This window comes from Genypterus blacodes, unplaced genomic scaffold (assembly GCF_046128005.1).
Source record: "Genypterus blacodes isolate CSIRO-AG114 ecotype Tasmania unplaced genomic scaffold, CSIRO-AGI_Gbla_v1 ptg000214l_1, whole genome shotgun sequence".
Classification (NCBI taxonomy): domain Eukaryota; kingdom Metazoa; phylum Chordata; class Actinopteri; order Ophidiiformes; family Ophidiidae; genus Genypterus; species Genypterus blacodes.
Genome location: NW_027467013.1, coordinates 371,009 through 389,089, shown reverse-complemented (window position 1 = coordinate 389,089; position 18,081 = coordinate 371,009). Strand labels below are relative to the sequence as shown.

The 18,081-nt window shown below is 41.3% G+C and overlaps 1 protein-coding gene across 1 annotated transcript; it reads right to left on the bottom strand.

Annotated features, from left to right (window-relative positions):
- Nucleotides 1-235: 235 nt before the first annotated feature.
- On the bottom strand, nt 236-14,865 carry LOC143015952 (rho GTPase-activating protein 6). The gene is made up of 12 exons (XM_076170130.1): nt 14,618-14,865; nt 6,372-6,531; nt 5,962-6,033; nt 4,616-4,872; nt 4,096-4,291; nt 3,862-3,917; nt 3,502-3,652; nt 2,862-3,010; nt 2,588-2,767; nt 2,232-2,329; nt 1,804-2,063; nt 236-1,592 (listed from the first exon to the last, which is right to left on the bottom strand). Exons 1-12 carry the CDS (start codon nt 14,753-14,755, stop codon nt 1,132-1,134), a joined length of 2,178 nt encoding a protein of 725 aa, XP_076026245.1. The 5' UTR covers nt 14,756-14,865; the 3' UTR covers nt 236-1,131.
- Between the last annotated feature and the right edge of the window lie 3,216 nt (nt 14,866-18,081).

Below are 18,081 nucleotides of genomic sequence, written 5' to 3'. Positions count from 1 at the left end.
CGGGTGCGGGGGGAAAACGGTGGTTGCAGTAAGCTAGGAAGTATTGGGTCTAAGAGACGTTTAAGTATGACATCATTGTTGTCTTTGCTAGTTTAATGACATCACTATTTGTTGAAGCAGCTGTAGGGTCTGACACCAACCTAAGGAACAGAGTTTTTTCCACCCGTGAGCAAATGCTGCATTCAGGGACTGACAGAGCGTATAGGAATTTGTTGTTCCGTATATATAATTTTGGAAATATGAAAAATACAATTGTATAATTTTCAGGCATTTACTAAAAACAGCAGTACAGTTAATTTACCAAATACTGTACAGACGTTAATGCAGAAGTATTCTTATAATATAAGGTCAAAGGTCACAGCTGAATATTAAAAGGAGGTAAGATTGTTTGGATTGTTGTTGTAATATGATACCAAAAAAAATACAAATGAATACACTGTGTGTGTGTACAGAGATATACATTTTCCATGTTTTCTTGTTTTCTGGAAATATATAGAAAAAGATTGTGGTAAACTTGACAAAGTCTGCAGCATTTCAACTAACTAGATCACAATCACAGCCCATAAGAAAACCTCACTGTTGTAAATAATAGCTACAGTAAATAATGTAAAACAAGGTAAATTCATGGCTTCAAATTATATAGAAACATTCATGTGCAATTATGACAATTCAAGGCTACGTACAAGTTTGCGGTGAATGTGTGCAGCAAAAAATCTATATACATTTAATTACATTCAATTTAAGTATAAAAAAGGTACAAACCGGCTCTGTAAAATCATCTCTATCATGCAACGCATTAAAACCCTGCAATATCACAGCAAGAACACATTCAGGAAACGCAGTGAAGTCTTATCAGCTGAATACAGTTCAATGATGAGAGTTATTTATAGCACATGCAGACAGCAACATTACAGTAACTGCCAACCTGACAGGGGAACGACCTCTGCTCGTAAAGCCAGCTTTGGCTCAGTTTAACAAGAAGGTATCACAGTCTGACAGGGTACCAGCATTATCTTTTGACAGGATCGACCATACAGTATATGACATATCTCTCTTTGCCAGTCCAGGGTGCCAGCAGCCTTCCCCTCTCCAGGAAGCGGAGGAAGCTGCAGTATTTGTAGAGTCTCTGCTCTATTGGGATTGTTGTGAGATTTTGGGATAGAGACCCTCAGGCTGAAATGTGGAGAGGGAGGGTGTGGAGTGAGGAATACAGGTCTGAGGTCCAGAGAAGTGAAGGGGAGACCCAGTATCCATCCACTCAGGATGTCCTGTCCTTCCTGCCAAATTGTCTGAGCTAAAGACTACTGATTGGCCACACAGTCCCTGATTTAATAAAGATTCTGGTTGTCTCTGTCCTCTGGGTTCGTGAGGAATGTTGCTGCTGCGAGACACCGGGGGGTGTGGCCTGTATTCTGTCACATCCAATGAGGTTTGTGTTGGTCTGACGGGCAGCTTGTTGTTACCTTGGTGATTGCTCAGACCCTCTGATAATCTGTCCAATCCATTCGAGTCACATTGTGACACATCCTCAAGGGAACCTGAGTGAGATGACTCACTTACTTTCCTACATTCATTACAAACGTCAACACCATCTGCAGAAAATGGAACAAAGATTCTATTATGGGTAAACAGAAAAGTATTTTTTCAACAATTATTGTTTCACAGAAATGTCGAGATGAGGCTGTAAACTAAATCAAGGACAAAGAAGTGGATGACTTGCCTCACTTACAGTAAATAGATCTTTGTGTGAATGCAAAATAGTCAGTTGAAAGTTTTAAGTTTGTTGCAATGACTTCCCTTTACCTTTGGCAGTAGACAGTGAAATGGAGGAGTCGTCCAGTCTGTCCTGGGAAAGGCCTCTGAGACTATGTTGCCGAAGCAGTCTGGGCCTGCTCGAGTGTGGACTCCTGTCCTCCTGGCATTTACACAGCAGCCGATCTGACAGCACAGGGGAGTTGTTGTCATAGGGAGAAACCTCTCCACTGGATGCTTTGATGGAGTCACTGGAAAAGCATCTGTCAGTTAAAGGGAATGACTCCTCTGATCCACGAAAGACTGGTTCCCTGTAGAAACAAAGAAGAAGAAATTAGGCACATCATCTTGTACGATTACTAAACTAGTTTTGATTTAGGTAATAGGCCCACAGACGGCTCATAATATTGTATCCCATCTTCTGCACACTTATACAGCCCTACATGATGAATGCAATCAGACCAAAGATCAAAACTTACTCGTCCTGAGTGGCCTTTCTTCGCAGCAAGTAATCTACAATGTCAGGATCAGTCTCTTGCAAACTCATCAGTACCTCATTCTGCAGGTCAGCAGGAACCTGGGAGGGCCGGAGGGAAGACAGTTACACGCAGGAAACGCTTTGTACCTCATATAAATGACAGATTCCAGAGATGTATTTCTCTAAGAAAATGTCACCTACTAAAGGTCACAGTCACTGAACGCAACATGAGAGGTTCAAGAGTAAAAACGAGTGGTTATAGTGTAGAGTGATAAGTAAAGCTTAGTCCTTAGAACTTAGAAAACTCACACGCCTGTTGATTGACATTTTGTAATATTTGCAGTGAGGACAGCTTACCATAAAGAGTGTGTCATAATTGAAGATCATCCTTTCAACCACGGTGATAATGGCGGTACTCTCCACTACGCAGGCGAAACTGTGGACCGCAAACTCTTTGTCTGAGCTTTTCTGCCTGTGTAGAAGGTTGGGTCCAAAGATGGTGGCTAAATTGAGGGAGGTCATCTTGTTTCCTGTTATCTACACACAGGGAAACGACGGATAAGGACACCAACGATCACGTGATGTGAACAGTGAAGTACCTAGCTCCATGACATTGTGATGGTTCCTTTACCTCGTTTCCATCCCTGTCCAGGCTGTCTTCAGCATGTGTGGCTACAGTGGACAACAAGCGTAGGAGGCGCTTCAGTGTGTCGCTGTTACAGGGAGGAAGCAGAAATATCAGCAGCTGGATGGCGTTGTCTTGGTCTAAATGATCCAGCACTGCAAAAAAAAAAGCATCCAACAAATGAAGTGAGATTAAAATCGGTCAGAAGGTAACACAACATTTCATTCAATTCAAACAAAACTACAACTTATGTGTGTGATGTAATGTTATAATGTTCTCCCATTAGTGTCACAGCAAAAGGGATGTGGTGGGTCGATCGTTATCACATGACTCTGAAATATGTGATTTCTACCTCAGTTTTGTATGAATATGGTCATATTCAGGTTGAGCAAGTTTAGGTTACGTAATCCTTCCCGTAACCAGAAAAATCAACTTTGAGGTTTTGCTCATTTCCGGGATGAATGTCCCTTTTTGTTCCTTATCGGCTACAATCTTCAATACTGCCCATCCTTTTTATTGCAACACCGAGGAAAACAATTATGCGTGTGTGTGTGTGTGTGTGTGTGTGTGTGTGTGTGTGTGTGTGTGTGTGTGTGTGTGTGTGTGTCTTTGTGTGTGTCTTTGTGTGTGTGTGTGTGTCCCTTACGCATTGTGTTGATGAAGGCAGTGTACAGTTCTCTTGTCAGCAGTGAGTCAGGCATGTCTCTGAGGAATTCTTTTAGCAGGGCAGCTACATCATGGACACTGAGCTCCTCATCCAAGTGTACCTCCAAACCCTGATCAAACTCATCACGAAGCTGGAAGAAATATGAGAATAACTGATCATTTTATATGTTTAACTGTTGCATTATAGTTGGCAAAATTCATTGTGTTGAGTGCAAAGGTCAGTGAATGTGTACGAACAGGGACATATTACACAGATTCTTATTTACATTTAGGAGCCTGGTTCACATCTTTCCTACTACATCACACTAAAACAATAAAAGGAAAATATCGTAAACGTTACCTGTCGTACTCTCTTCTTGGAACTCCCCACACGGAAAATGCCAACTGTGTCCAGGCCTGAGCAAAGATGAAGATGTTAACTCAGTGCCAACAGAACACTAAACAACTATGTCATGTAAAAATAACAGAAATGTTTTAATAACTAAATGTTTCCAAAGAAATCGGGTGAGTTGTACACTGCTATTCGTACTGATTGTTGCCCGACTGTCACATGTTGAACTTTAATAATATGTACCGTATTTTTCCAAGTGCTGGCAGCAGCGATCTACCACTCTGGGCACCTGTCTGTAAATGGGGTTGAGGCTCAGCTTTTTCTCCTGGTGTTTCTTGCTGTTGCCAGCTGTCTCAAGGGGCAAAGACAGCTGGAGGGCCTCCAGGAGCCGAGACTGGTTATCATCAAGGTCAGTGATGCAATCCACCGACATTCCACCCTGTGAGTCATAGCGGTAACGAATTCAGAGTCAATGCATCCCGATAGACAGTTCAGTTGATTGTACACAATACGGCTCGTTTGTTTAATGGTTGCACCGTCATTCGGCCAATGTCTGAATATGTGAGAGTGTTTGCAAAGGGCACTTATCCTTTTAGTAAAAGCAGGAATACTATAATAGAAAATGTACACCATTACAAGTAGATGTGCTGCATTCACAAGTCTGTAGCTGTAAATCTAAAGGGGCCGTTACTTTCTTCCTCTGTGTGCAAGCAGGAAGATTCAGCTCCTGCTTGAAATGCAGTTATAGGGCAAGAAAACCTACCCTCCTGTGTGTGCGCGGGGCTGTGTCCATTGGGCTGGGCAGAGGCGACTCATTAGGTGTCTCAGACGTGGAGCTAAGGGACGAGTTGCTGCTGGAGAGATCTCTGTTGACCCTTTTGGAGGAGAGGTGGAGGTGCGGCTGCATCACATCGCTGAGGTCCCTGTGCTCCTCCTGCTGAGGATCGTGCCGCTGCTTGTGTGTGCGGTCGTTCGATATGACCTGCGATAGTGGCAAGCCAAAGGCCTGAGGTTGCGTGTCTGCGTGAGGGAGGGGGAGCGAGATACAAGGAGACACACAGTTCATCATGTTGGCTTTAAGTAAAGGGGAAGCTTTTAAAATGAGTCTTTTAAAGGCCCCGTCGTGTCATTTTTCCTCATATTTATCATGATTAATGTTTTACCCTAAGGGCAACATATTTTCTGTACAGAATGATGTTGACATTTTTTATCTATTTATCAAAAACAGAGACAGACACAGACTTAATGAAAAAATCAAGCATGTGTATCCTAAGATGGACTGTTATAGGGGCAATTTAGCTCAAATCCAGATATTCATAGATTTTAAAGATATTTACCAGACATCTATTAGGATTTGGTAGAGTAAAACTTATGCTCACACATACATTATATTGAAGGCAATTAAACCTAGAAACATTAAACTACCACCAGAGTGATTCTAGGAAGATGCTGGTTCAGTATTATTGATGGTTTTGGTATATTTTCAACACTTATAGGTATAGATGCATGATTTTGTTAATTGGTCATGAATTGTATGCAGATTCATTTCGTTTCAATTTTTTACACTTACATAAACTTATAAAGCCTTATTTATATTTAGTAGTTGATTGCTTTCATGAGTGTCTCTCTATCCTGCATATAGTGTATTTCTATGTGCTAGCGCCCCCTAGCCCGTGCTGCAGAGCAGACAGTGCTGACTGAGCCAAGACTGTTTTTCTTTTCCCTTCACTGCCTGTCTGATAGGGAACCTCACTCTCCTGCCAAAATTGCTGCAGTACAGGGGTTTGGTTGACTGAACAATGACGTTTTTTTTTTTTTTTTTTTTTTTTTATACAAAACTGTAGTTTTTCAGTGCTCATTGGGTATAAACAGCTTAGATTTTCCTGCTCCGGTGACTTCCACACAGATTTAGCCGAATGGATTAAAGAATGTCTTTTTCCAGTGTCCATGGCTGACTAGGCTGGTGTGTAAGAAACACTGGAGGGGAACAAATGTGTGACAGGGCTCAGCAGCTCTCCCCCAACTTTAAAAGAAGCTGTGTCTATCTTCACTGGGTGGGACAGAGCCCCCCTCCACCCACCTCTCCCTCCACCCTACGGTCTACGGTACCTTTGTCTCTACTCTTCTCTTTAGATAATGAATCCAACTTCCGCCTTAGTGTCTTCTTGCGCTTTTGTCCATCTGAAAAGAAGCAGAGGTGTTATTTTCTTTTTAAAGAGCAGACAAAAGCAGGGAAACTACTGGGCATCAAAAGAAAAGAGGAAAATATGAAGAATGAATCTCTATAACCACATTTTTCTCAAATGTGCCATGAATGTCATTGTCAAAGTTTCACTCTTCTAAATCAGGAATAAAAAGACAGATATATTTGAAGAAACTGTGAGTGATATGTAATTACCCATTTGATTGATGGATATAAGTCTGTGTGTGTGTGTGTGTGTGTGTGTGTGTGTGTGTGTGTGTGTGTGTGTGTGTGTGTGTCTGTGTGTCTGTGTGTGTGTGTGCGTGTGATTTCATACATTTAGGCATGGCGATGTCGCTGCTCAGGTCACGATCATTGAGCAGTCGGTTGAAGGCCACATCCTGGAGGCGAACCCTCTCCAACTCTGACAAGCTCTGCAGGAGAACTGGCTTGAGGCCTATAGTACGCCCTGACATGCTGTTCCAGGTGAAGTCACCCTGGGGGCAAACAGCCACACACACACACACACACACACACACACACAAAACAGATACATCATCAATTCTGCCATCCTCTTCATGACCAGTCACTCTCTCTGAAGTACACACAACATGACAGATGCCTTTGTCTCACTTGACAGCTAATTAAATGTGAACATTGATTGTATATTATCTTTGTAATAAAGTAGGGATTATTTGTTGTCATCAAGGTTGTAAATCTTGAGGTCACACTTCCAATTACACCAAACGTGTCCAGACGCCTTAGAAACACCTCCCAACTGTGAGACTGGCAAGGGAGCGAGGTGCCAATTAGGCCCACATTCATGTTTCACAGTCTGGGTGTTGCCAGCTCGGGCTGCAGACAATTCTGGGTGTTTTTTTAAAAAAGTTACATAAAACTGTTTTCCCTCAGCGTGTACAGCAGTGCTGCGACAAGCGCACATTGTTACAGATTGAGAATGAAAAGTGAGACTAAAATGCCCAGGTGTTCTCTCTGACTGAGCGGCTGCACATCTGGAATAGCTCAATCTCTCACTCAGACACTTCTGACTCAATCGCTGCAGAGGAATCATGTGCATGTTAAGATCTTAATTGAGAAATCCCTCATCTTAATTATTCCCCTGTTTATTTGCAGTGCACCTTCCCGTGACATCCAGGCTGCACAGTATTATCCACTGTATTAAATGAACGATCTAGCAACAATATAAATCGTTGACACTACTTCTTCACTGAATTTTGCTCAAGATGGGTCGTTTGAGGACTCATAGCTTATACAGGACCAAGTAATCTGCTTTTTGAGCATCTCCACATTGGAGATTACAGTGCCTTTGATCCAGCACAGTCAGGCTAATCATAAGAGCCGTGTTCCAAAGAGGCTTAGCAGCTCATTATCAGGATAAACGTACATTAAAGTGCCTCACATGCATTAAATACAAACGAGGCCACACTAACTGCTTCCTGTTACTTTTTCCCAGAAAACATTTGACATCGCACATTACAAATGTGTACAGAGACACATCTCAGTTTGTATTTGAGCATTTTGTGTAAGACGATGCAGAAGCAATTTATTGTCAAAACTAATCGTGAGCATTTGATTCTGAAGTCTATTTCAAAACAATCGGTCTTCTGTTTCTGATTAGATAATCTGTACAGTTTGAATTGTCAACTGAAAGGGTAATTTTTTGGTTACAGGACTAAATGACATGTTCATCTACAGCATTATGTCATCAGGACAGCACTGAAAACATTTTACCTCAATTAACGTCTCTCAAATATAGAGTTTCTAAAGTAAATACCCAGAGCTGATCTGAGCCGATCCATTGCCTCAAAAACAAATGTACCCCTCAACAGAATGTAGGCCACAATAACCACAAAATCAGACATATCATTTACTATATACTTTGAGTATGAGCCCTATGGGGACCATAACACTGTTGGAATACAGAGTAATGGATGTGTCTTTAAGACCAATACCCACTGTGGTTGAGTTACTTATGTTTGCTGTGTGACTTGACAACTTGATGAAAATTGTCTTGGAATAGCAATTGTTTGTGAATTCAAAGTATATTTGATACTGTCGAAAGGTTCAACCAAGCATCCAGTTTGATTCAAAACAGAACATAAACTCTGCTTATGTCAAGCACTTTGCAAAATTGATTCACATAAAACACAAGAATGTAAAGAGATGCTTATATTCAATAAAGAGCAAAACTCTGTCTAATGGAAAACGCACCTTTGTCTCGCAAATAAAGAAGCAATATTTGACTTGAAATACTTTTAACAGTAATTATGCAGCGAGGCATTCCTCTAGTGTGAGTGCAGTATATACTGATTCCCACAGTCTCAGAGTCAATTAAATGATATCTTCCCATCAAAAGCAATTATAGTCTTGCACATTTTCAACTGAATTAGTACCGAATTACAGGTATTATAGAACGAGTAGAGTGTTTGCATGCAGGCTCATTAGCTACTCAATCATAATTCCGAGTCTGCACGATGACAGGAATGTTTTGGTTTTTTTCAACGCAATATTAGAGATTCATGCCAAACCTGTTATGGAACGATGCACACAGTAGCATTCAAAGTAAAAGAGCACACCTCCTGAAATATATGAAGTAATAATTAAAGAAACACTGTTCTGTCACACACAAAGACGCATGTCCCTAGAGTAACTGGGGAGGCAGTAGTCGAGTGGGTAGAGCTTCCGCTTAAGAACCGGAGGGTTGCCGGTTCGAGTCCCTGCCGAGGTGCCCCTGAGCAAGGCACCGAACCCTCAATTGCTCCCCCCTCTGCGAAGGGTGGTAATATAATGTAATGTAAGTCGCTTTGGATAAAAGCGTCTGCCAAATGATCGTAATGTAATGTAATGTAATGTAACTATGCAGGATGCAGTGAAACACACACATGTAGCTTCAGATACCGCTTACTTGACAGGTTTCCACAATGAAGGGAAGCGTCTAAGGTAGCTCAGACAATCCATCCATATTGAAAACTGAGATTACACTCAATCAAACACACTTGAATCATATCCAGTCAGGTGATGGATATTCCCGGATGTCATTCAATGGAACTTTATGGGAACAGCTTTCCACATGCGACCTCACACTCTGACCCCATTATTCTAATCTAATCAGTTGCCTTACGTCGGCATTTTTACATCCATGATCCTATGTGCATGTGTGGGATTTGATAAACTCTTAATAACAACAATATTTTCATTGAGATGGACAAACACCTTACAGGCGACACACAGAATAACATCAATCTTGAGAACGAAAACTTGGGAACTAACAGAACCAACAAAAACATGTCAGTCAGTGACTCACATCCTCTCATTCTTTAAGTCTTGTGCGTTCTATTCCACAGACGACAACACGGCGCACCAGACTTATGCAATGAGTACAAGGTTTGCCATCATATTGTGCCACTGTAATCTCAGACAAATCAGTATTATCAACAACATGTCCTTAGACGCCTTGACTAATAATAAGCTGCTGACGTGGAGCTCTGTCAGAGGAAGAGTTGAATGAATAGCGATTGTACAGGGGGACAGTAAACATTGAGCTGAGTGCTGAGTCTGCCTGATGCACTGACCCGCTGGGTGTTTTAACCATAAAGCGCTGAATTATAAGCCAAGATAGGTGACACTCAGCAGAATCTCCACAGACCTTATGCACATTATCTCTTACTGGCCGAATGCAGTAGACCGCTGCCATTAAAACTCAAACAAATACAAACATACATGCATGCTCCAAGCTACAATGGAGTAAACAAGCCAGATTTACTATTATTACTATACTTTACTTGTGTACTATACTTTGTGCTTCCAGTTCTGTTGGACATTTTACTGCAACATCTATCTGGTGATGATTTAGACACTGTCTGAACACAATGAAACCAATTCAATACATCTGAAAGTACAAATAGAAGGAATAATCACAGACCATTCTTCACAATGCACACTTTTTTGCACATGGCTTTTTGCTTTAACACAAGTAGAATGTTGAACACAGCATCAATATTGAACAAAAAATGTAATTAAACTAGCAGAATTCCAAAATTACAACAGACTACATGAGTATAAAATGCTTTCCACCTCTGAAGGAGCACATTTTACCCCCTGGAGTTGTGGAATGAGGTGGTTTGTTAATGCTATGCAGGGTGATGATATCAGCAGCTTTTGCCATCTAAACAGGAAATGGCCTGTCAGACAGAAACAAACTATGTGGAAGGTGATGGAGGGGAGGAATCCTTGCTCATTCTGGGAGTTCAATACGGCACACTACGCAGTTTTAGGTATTGGTTAACAGCATTACAGCACTGAGTCAAATATAGAACTTACAAGCGTCATCTCAACGAATAGTTCTGGATCTGCTTACAGAAGTGTAAAGTAAACACTCCAAACTGATAACCAAATGCTGTCCAGTAGCTTAAGTCCAGGTTTTACATATTCAAACACAGAGATCGCTCGCTCTCTGTTCCAGATATGTGTATATGTAGTGTGTTAAGTGTCTTTGCAAGCCTTGTAATCTCAGTTTCTGCTGTCATTCACTTTCAAAATGTGCTGGCATCAGTGCAACTAAGAGAAATTCATTTCCATTTCTTGACTGTGCCAAATGCAGGTCAAGCAGCTTCTAAGTAGGGTACGACTTAGTCAAATAGAATAACAACAACAAAGAAAATATTAAAAAATAACATGGAATTGGATCAAATAGTTAGATCTGGCATTTCAAGTATTACAAACCAGTTCATACTGGGGCAGAGCAAAGGCTGCATCACCCCACATGTATTTACCTAAGATCAGACCTGTGAGTTTTCCAATACACACAACATATCATTTTAATACTGTGGGTCCTTTACCTGTAGGTTGTAGGCTGCAGAATGAATGGATGAATGGATGGATGTGTGTTTACATCAATACAACAGAAATCCTCCATACGAACACAACTGTATTCAATATGCCATTATCTTAAACCACAAGTTGGGTATTTACAAAGTTAAAGTTAGATCAAAGCCTTTTCAACAATAGAGCGGCACTCCTTAGCGTGCATTCCTCTGCTAAGGCCCAACTGTCCTCCAATTGTGGCGGCATCGCTCAGTAATGGAGATTACTGAGAGCCAATTACTATACAATAATAATTACTGCCTAGGCAATCGCATACAATGGCTCCGGATCAGATCACACCTACTGGAAGACGGCCTTGAGTCATGTATGCCTTAGTTTTATCCCGATCTTTGTCTCTGGGCTTTGAAAGAGTGTTGCAAAAGCCTCCATCTAGTAATTTCGAAGAAAGCGAGCCAGATCCGGGGCAGATTTATTGGTCCTTGCCTGGATAACTGTCACAGGAAGGTTGGAGTACGGACACATTAGCTTAGATAATAGCTGAAACGGAAATATTGCTTTTTAGAACAGATTCATATCAAAACTATTTCTCTAACCAACTGTGTTTTTCTGTGTTATCAGACTCGGGGAACTGAATGCCACCAGGTTTAGTTGCATGCCATGCAAACGGACAGTCTCCTGTGGGAAGAATTATGTGCCTGGGGGAACGGAGCCAAGGATCAGGTCATGCTGCTCTGCTGTGAGAAATAAGACTTGAGACCTTCCTCATGTAAACCAGATGTCTCTGCTTTACATTTGAGCTTAGGCTACTCAAACACAGCAGCACAGAGCACGAAGACACTCAACATTAAGACATCACATATTGAAGACTTATAACAAAGCATGGCATATATGTGACAAGACCCGAATGAGGATACAAGAGCACATTATGTTCTTTGTAATGATGAATTCCGGTAGATAACAGATTCATCATTTGTGCTCCTTGGCTTGTCCTGGACAAAGCTTACAAAAAAAACTATTATTTAGGGTTTGAATTGCATACAAGTAATTTAAAAATGCAAGTCCTGGGCTTGGAATCAAGTCCTAAACCACTTGCAGTACGTCTCATAAAAATAGAGTCAACAAGAGACGAGGAGGCTCTTAGTGGGGGTGGAGGTCCAGGGTTTGGTACAAAAAAGGGGGAAACAAAGTCAACCTGACTTCACTCCAGTGTTTGTGCCGGTTCCTAAGATACAGTTGTCCCTGAATGGATATTTGCACAAGCACATGTGATTTTAATTACTGGCTTGAAGCGCAGTGTGCACTTTTGTCAGTCTGAGTTGGTCATGTGAGTTTTTAGGAAAGGGTATCACACCTCAGACCTCAGCTCTGCAGGCTTAGGCTCCACTCAGTGGCATTGTTGACTTTAAGGATACAGGAGTGCAGCTGTACTTTCTGGAAATACTGGAAAGGGTATACAATGGAAACATACCAGGGATTCATAGTATAAGGAGAGTGAAGAGCAACTGATTTCAACATTAGAATACTGAACATAAACTAGACTACAAACTGTGGCTGTGACTCCTTAAACGTTCTATTGCAAGCAGAATGCAACTTCTCACCCGTGACACAAGTCATATTAAATATCCTCTCTGTCACCGTGTTCTTTCCAATATTAATCAGCTTCATTCAGATTAATAGTGATTACATTTCTAAGGGCTCTGGCTGAAGGATCTGGGCTCTTGTTGATGAGTGCAGCGGAGAGCAGATACCTGGTATTCATTACAAGCCCATTATTATGTCACATCTGTAATACATTTCCATTATACTAAACAAACAGTGTTACCATGAGGACCAGCCTAAGCACAGCACTACACACAGTCTCAAAATAGGGACATATGACAATGTTAAACGCTATAAAGCTAAAATACTTTTATCCCTTAATGAGACTCCAATGGCAAAGGTAATTCTATCAAATCAAATATGTGATTAGGTATATTTTGCTCTCATTTCCACGTTTTCTTGTGTCCAGGGAGTATTATGTAACACTAAAACCCAATTGGTTCTCTTAAATAATTAGCTTTAATTGAATATACCTCTTCATATTCCCACACACAAATCTTCTTTATTAAGCATTTACAGTGCCTTCCAGATAATATATACTGTACGTACACACACAAGTGTAAACCCAAGAGGAATAGTCAATGATCCTCAGCAAATCCATATTCACTCCTGTCAGGTTCGTTTGTGCAGGGACACACACATTATAAGAACGCCTCACAATCACACTTCTGCTCTTTTGGTAAAACTCTGAACAACAACATGAATGCTGTAAAGCGGGACAACATGTTTTTGCGTGTGTGCTTGTCCTAATAAATTATTCAGAAACAGGATTTTCCACTGACTTCTCTGTCAACAGACGTCTGCAAGTTCACACAGGTAACAGCTTTCACTCAGGTGATTTCATCGAGAAGAATGTATGGAACTAATTTTTAATATGAAAGAGACAGTAAAGTCCTGCAGCATTACTCACTGAATCCTCTGGCTTAGTGGGATTATACCTGTTAGTGTCGTAATCAGTGCTGTCAATAAAATGAATATTGCGAGTGGCGTTGGTAAACTTCAGAATATGAAATATACCAGGTGGAAAGTACGATGCCTGAGTGCCTTTCACAAGGACTTCTACTTGTTTTTACTATTTAGATTGCACACCACTTTATTGCACTAAAAAGCTGAAGGGAATTCTGTTCTTTATGCTGCACATTTTCTTTTGCTTCTTCTTCTTTCTTATAAAAGATTTTATAAGGTCATAAAATGTGATCCACTGCTTTAGATGAAAAATACCCCCAAAAGTATCTAAAGTCATTAACATGAGCTCCACTGAATCTGCCACAGGAAAAATACAATCCTGTATTTGGCATTTCATGTATTACATCACCCTGGAGGGAATTTAATTTCCTGGATTTGGATAAAGTGTATACATGTTCAGTCTATCTGATGGAAAAACAAAGCAAAGCAATGCCCGCGTTGATAAAAGAGCTATCAAAGGGGTGGTGAGCAGTTGTGTATTATTTTGTGTTATTGTCCCAAACACAAATGAGAGGGGAGGAGAAAATCCTGTTTTAAACTGCAAAACTGCCAAGTTCTAGGTCAATTAGGAACCCTGTCATCATCATCGCCATCACCCCATCATCATCATCATCAATCATCATCAACATCTGATTTCTTGATTTCTGACCTTGTCAAACTTGATAGTAATTGCATTTAAGCTCTAAAGTGAGTGACTGCGTGAAGTCACCTGTGTATTTCCCACACAAATGTGTGTGTTTGTGCTCTTTAACACTGATATCATGATCACAAGTGTGAAATATAATACTTCTGAACTTCACCTCTCTGTGTGGCACTTTTTGTTCTGCTTTATTTTAGAGTTCATTTTGATGTTGCATTTGTTTTGTTTGTTCTGCTTGTTTAGTTTAACACCATTGTCAGTCTTCATCAAGAGCCACGAGCCATGATAATCATCAGATCATCATCAAATTAACTTTAACGCCAACATCACCAGTGTGATCACCGTCTATGTGCGTGTCCAACCTGAACACCAAAGCCTCACACACAACACACACACACACACACACACACACACACACACACACACACACACACACACACACACACACACACACACACATCGACTGATCCTCCTGTCTCGTTCGTGGCTAATCGGACACCAGCAAAACCAGCTGCCCTAACCAGGTCACTCACCTTCGTCACTTCAGCTTCACTTCCATGTCTCATCATCGCCGGATCCAAACTCCTGGTCTGTCTTAGTCTCCGCTTGTAAACAGCTTCGGGGCTGCCCGAGCAGGAGAAGACAGTGCTCAGCAGGCCGTGTGCGGACATTTTCTCCTTTGTCTCATAGAGATTTGAGTGTGAATGAAGAAGAAGAGTCAAGCAGATTCATCTCTTTGTGGCAAGTCCAAACCAGACCAACAGGTCCACGGCGCGTCACCAGGCTGCTCCCCTCATGGAATCACAGCGACACACGCCCCTCCTCCAAAACACACACATACATACACACACTCGCACACGCACATACACACACAAGCAGGACGTTAAGATTGAGAAAGTTCGTGTCCAGAGTTTGGACGTTTTGCATGTTTCTACGCATACATTTACATTTATTTCACTTTTAGATGCAGCATTTACGCTTTGTGTAAATAGGTGACCTCAACAGCTGCCCTTAGGATTCACTTTCATCTCTTTTATTAATTACTGCTAAGCAAATAGTGTAAGGTGTAATTTGAAGGGCCCCTTGGCTATTTGATAGACAAAACTGGTTGAAAAGGTCTGAGGGGATGGATTGTTTTTATCCAAGCTCTCTCAAACAATAAGTTGTATTTTGTCCCTGTCATCTCTTGAAAGTGTTGTCCAGCTCCTAACCTCTTGATAATAATAGATAATAATAATAATGAGGATGAGGATGGCAAGAATAATCCAAATAACAAAGTATTTGCCAGTTTGTCTGAGTTCAGGTATAACACATTTCCACTTGAGTGTTGTGTTGTGTTATTGCATCATATCAATGAGGCAGGCTGGTGAAAACACTGCAGGTTAAAAATATAACTGAAGAGATGCTGTGCCGTGCTGTGCTGTACTGGCAGTGCTGGTGTGTGTCATCATACCATCATCACCACCATGAGCTTCATGGGATAGAATTAGATAAATCAATCACTAGTTGTTGGCATAACAATGATGACATTACATACAAATAGCATCTATGGAGAATGTGGAGTGTGGAGCATCAATTCCAGATCCACCGAATGGGTTTTTGCACCAGCCTGTGAGTATTATGAGACACTCATAGTGACAAGACCTCAGGACAGAGGTTCTCCAAAGTCTCTGCATGTTATCTTGAGCATGAGGTAGCTGGTATACTTGGCATGTAGCGCCATGGGAACTGACTCTTCCTGTGGGAGCCCTGGGGAAGGGACCTGTGTGATAACATGACATGTGAACTAGGACTGTACAGGCATGATAAGCCTTCATCAGATACCAGAGTCCACCAAACAGACAGAGGAAGTGGCGATAAGAGAGCCGCTGTGTGTTTGATCTGCTTATTTGGTGCTGAGGTTTCCAGAATATGGCTCCTTGCAGATTCACATCGGAACTTCCTTTTATGTCATTTCTCAGCAGGAGAACTGCAGTCTTGCTGTTAGAATGTCATTAGAATTCGGGGGAGGATGCAAGATGAACCAAAAGAGGCTGGTCTGGTGCCATCACATTTCTCTTGTGTATACATTTCTGTATTATGCTAAGATCTACATTAAGAACATGATAGTTTCTGTCTACAATCATCGACAATATTAAATCCCTCAGCCTGTGTATTTTTTATATTCACTGTATATAAATATTCACACTAGAGGTCATACTGCAGGACTTTATGATGGGTCATTCTCTGAAAAGATTCTCTGAAAATGAGCCAATCGACCACTAGATGGCAGTCAATAGCCTACATTGCCTCTCCTTGGGTGCATCACGTGGTGAGTTAGGGGATGATGGGTAACACTAAGGATGGAGTTTTGGGGGATTTTCCCAGGGAACAATTTAGGGGAATAACTAGGTCACACATTAGAAGGAAAACTATAAATGGATCCAACAAAAAGATATCAAACATGTGTAGAGGTAAACCTTAGTCCAGGTGATTTGTCTTTCTTTGTTTAAATTAGAGCCATAGAGACAACATATGGCTATGAGAAGACAGAGGTATGTCATTTATTATATTGTATGTCTTTGTAACAGTGTGTGGGTGTAAATGAGGCTTCATCAAGCACATTATGTCCCTTTGCCAAGAGTCTGTGGCTGTTAAGCGTGGATTTGGTGTATGCATCTTAGTGTCTGGTAAGAATATCCATTTTAACTACAGTTATGTTAGGCCTCCAAAAATGATATAAATATGGCTCCAATAATATGGCTGCAGAGATGCAATTTCTTTCCAGTGGGATGAGAAACAAAATTCGAGAAAGCCATCCTACATGGAAATGCTCAGGGACAGTGTGTAACTGTAGCTGTTGCTGTAGGAGGCTGTAAAAGGAGCCCAGCAGAAAGGAAAGGAAGCACACTATGATTGCTGTAGATGTCTTTTTACAGTTTGATTTCATGTATCAGTAAAGTGCAACTCTATGGCAGCTTAGATGCAAAACTTCTTACCCAGTGAGTCATGCTCGACACTCCGTCATTTCAAGCCGACTCCTCTCCACAGACAGCTTAAGTGTGAGATATGAGAATCTCTACGGTGCCCTGGTGGCTCAGAAATCAAACACAATTCATTTTGTTTTTGAAAACTGACACGCGCAGGCAAAATACAAATCCAATCCTTCTAGTGGAGTGCTATCAGATAGTTGTGTCCTATGATTACTCTGATTACCAGCTATGCATTTGAGAGCACATCTCCTCTATAATGAAGGGGAAAATGCGACTAATGGTGGGAGCAAAATGCAATCTAGATGTCAGACAAGCACTTGATTAACCGCTAACAGAAACAGTTTCTGCGTCAGAGCGAGGCCATGGCATCTCACATTTCCACTCAGGCTGATCCTTCAAACATTACTGGCCACCGTGTATTGATTTTTCTTTCTTCTCAATATCCCTTTGCCGTTAATAGAATTTACACCAGACTATCAGTGTTTCAAGGAGGCCGCCCCCCCCCTCCCTTCGTAACGCTGCCGGGATCTTCTCACCCGCAAAAGAGGGCACACTGTAAGCTTGCCCTCCATTAGCTCCAGTCGTGACTGTCTACCTAAAAGAGAAGACATGGAGATTGATGATTCCGACAAAAATGCAATCTGTGCAAACACTTTGGAAAGTAAAGGGGAACAGCAGAGGTGAGTCTGTATTATTTATTTCCAAATTCCAAAGTGACTTACAACTGTGATATTCCACGACTAAAAACTTCTAATTGAATGAAACACGTGTATATGTATATGTCATAGCTGGTGTGACTCATTTGCTTCTATAATAGTAAAGATTGAGCAATCATCGTGGCATTTTCTCTCAGATCTGTAATAATTTTCCATTTTACCATAATCACATGCAAAAACCAATTAACTTCCTTATCCTCTAGTTAACAAATAGCCTAATCCATAGCATTACAAATGATGCGTGTGCTCTCAGATACTGGCTCATAGGATGGGAGCCCAGCCTGCAGCGACGCAGTGCCTGTGATTCAG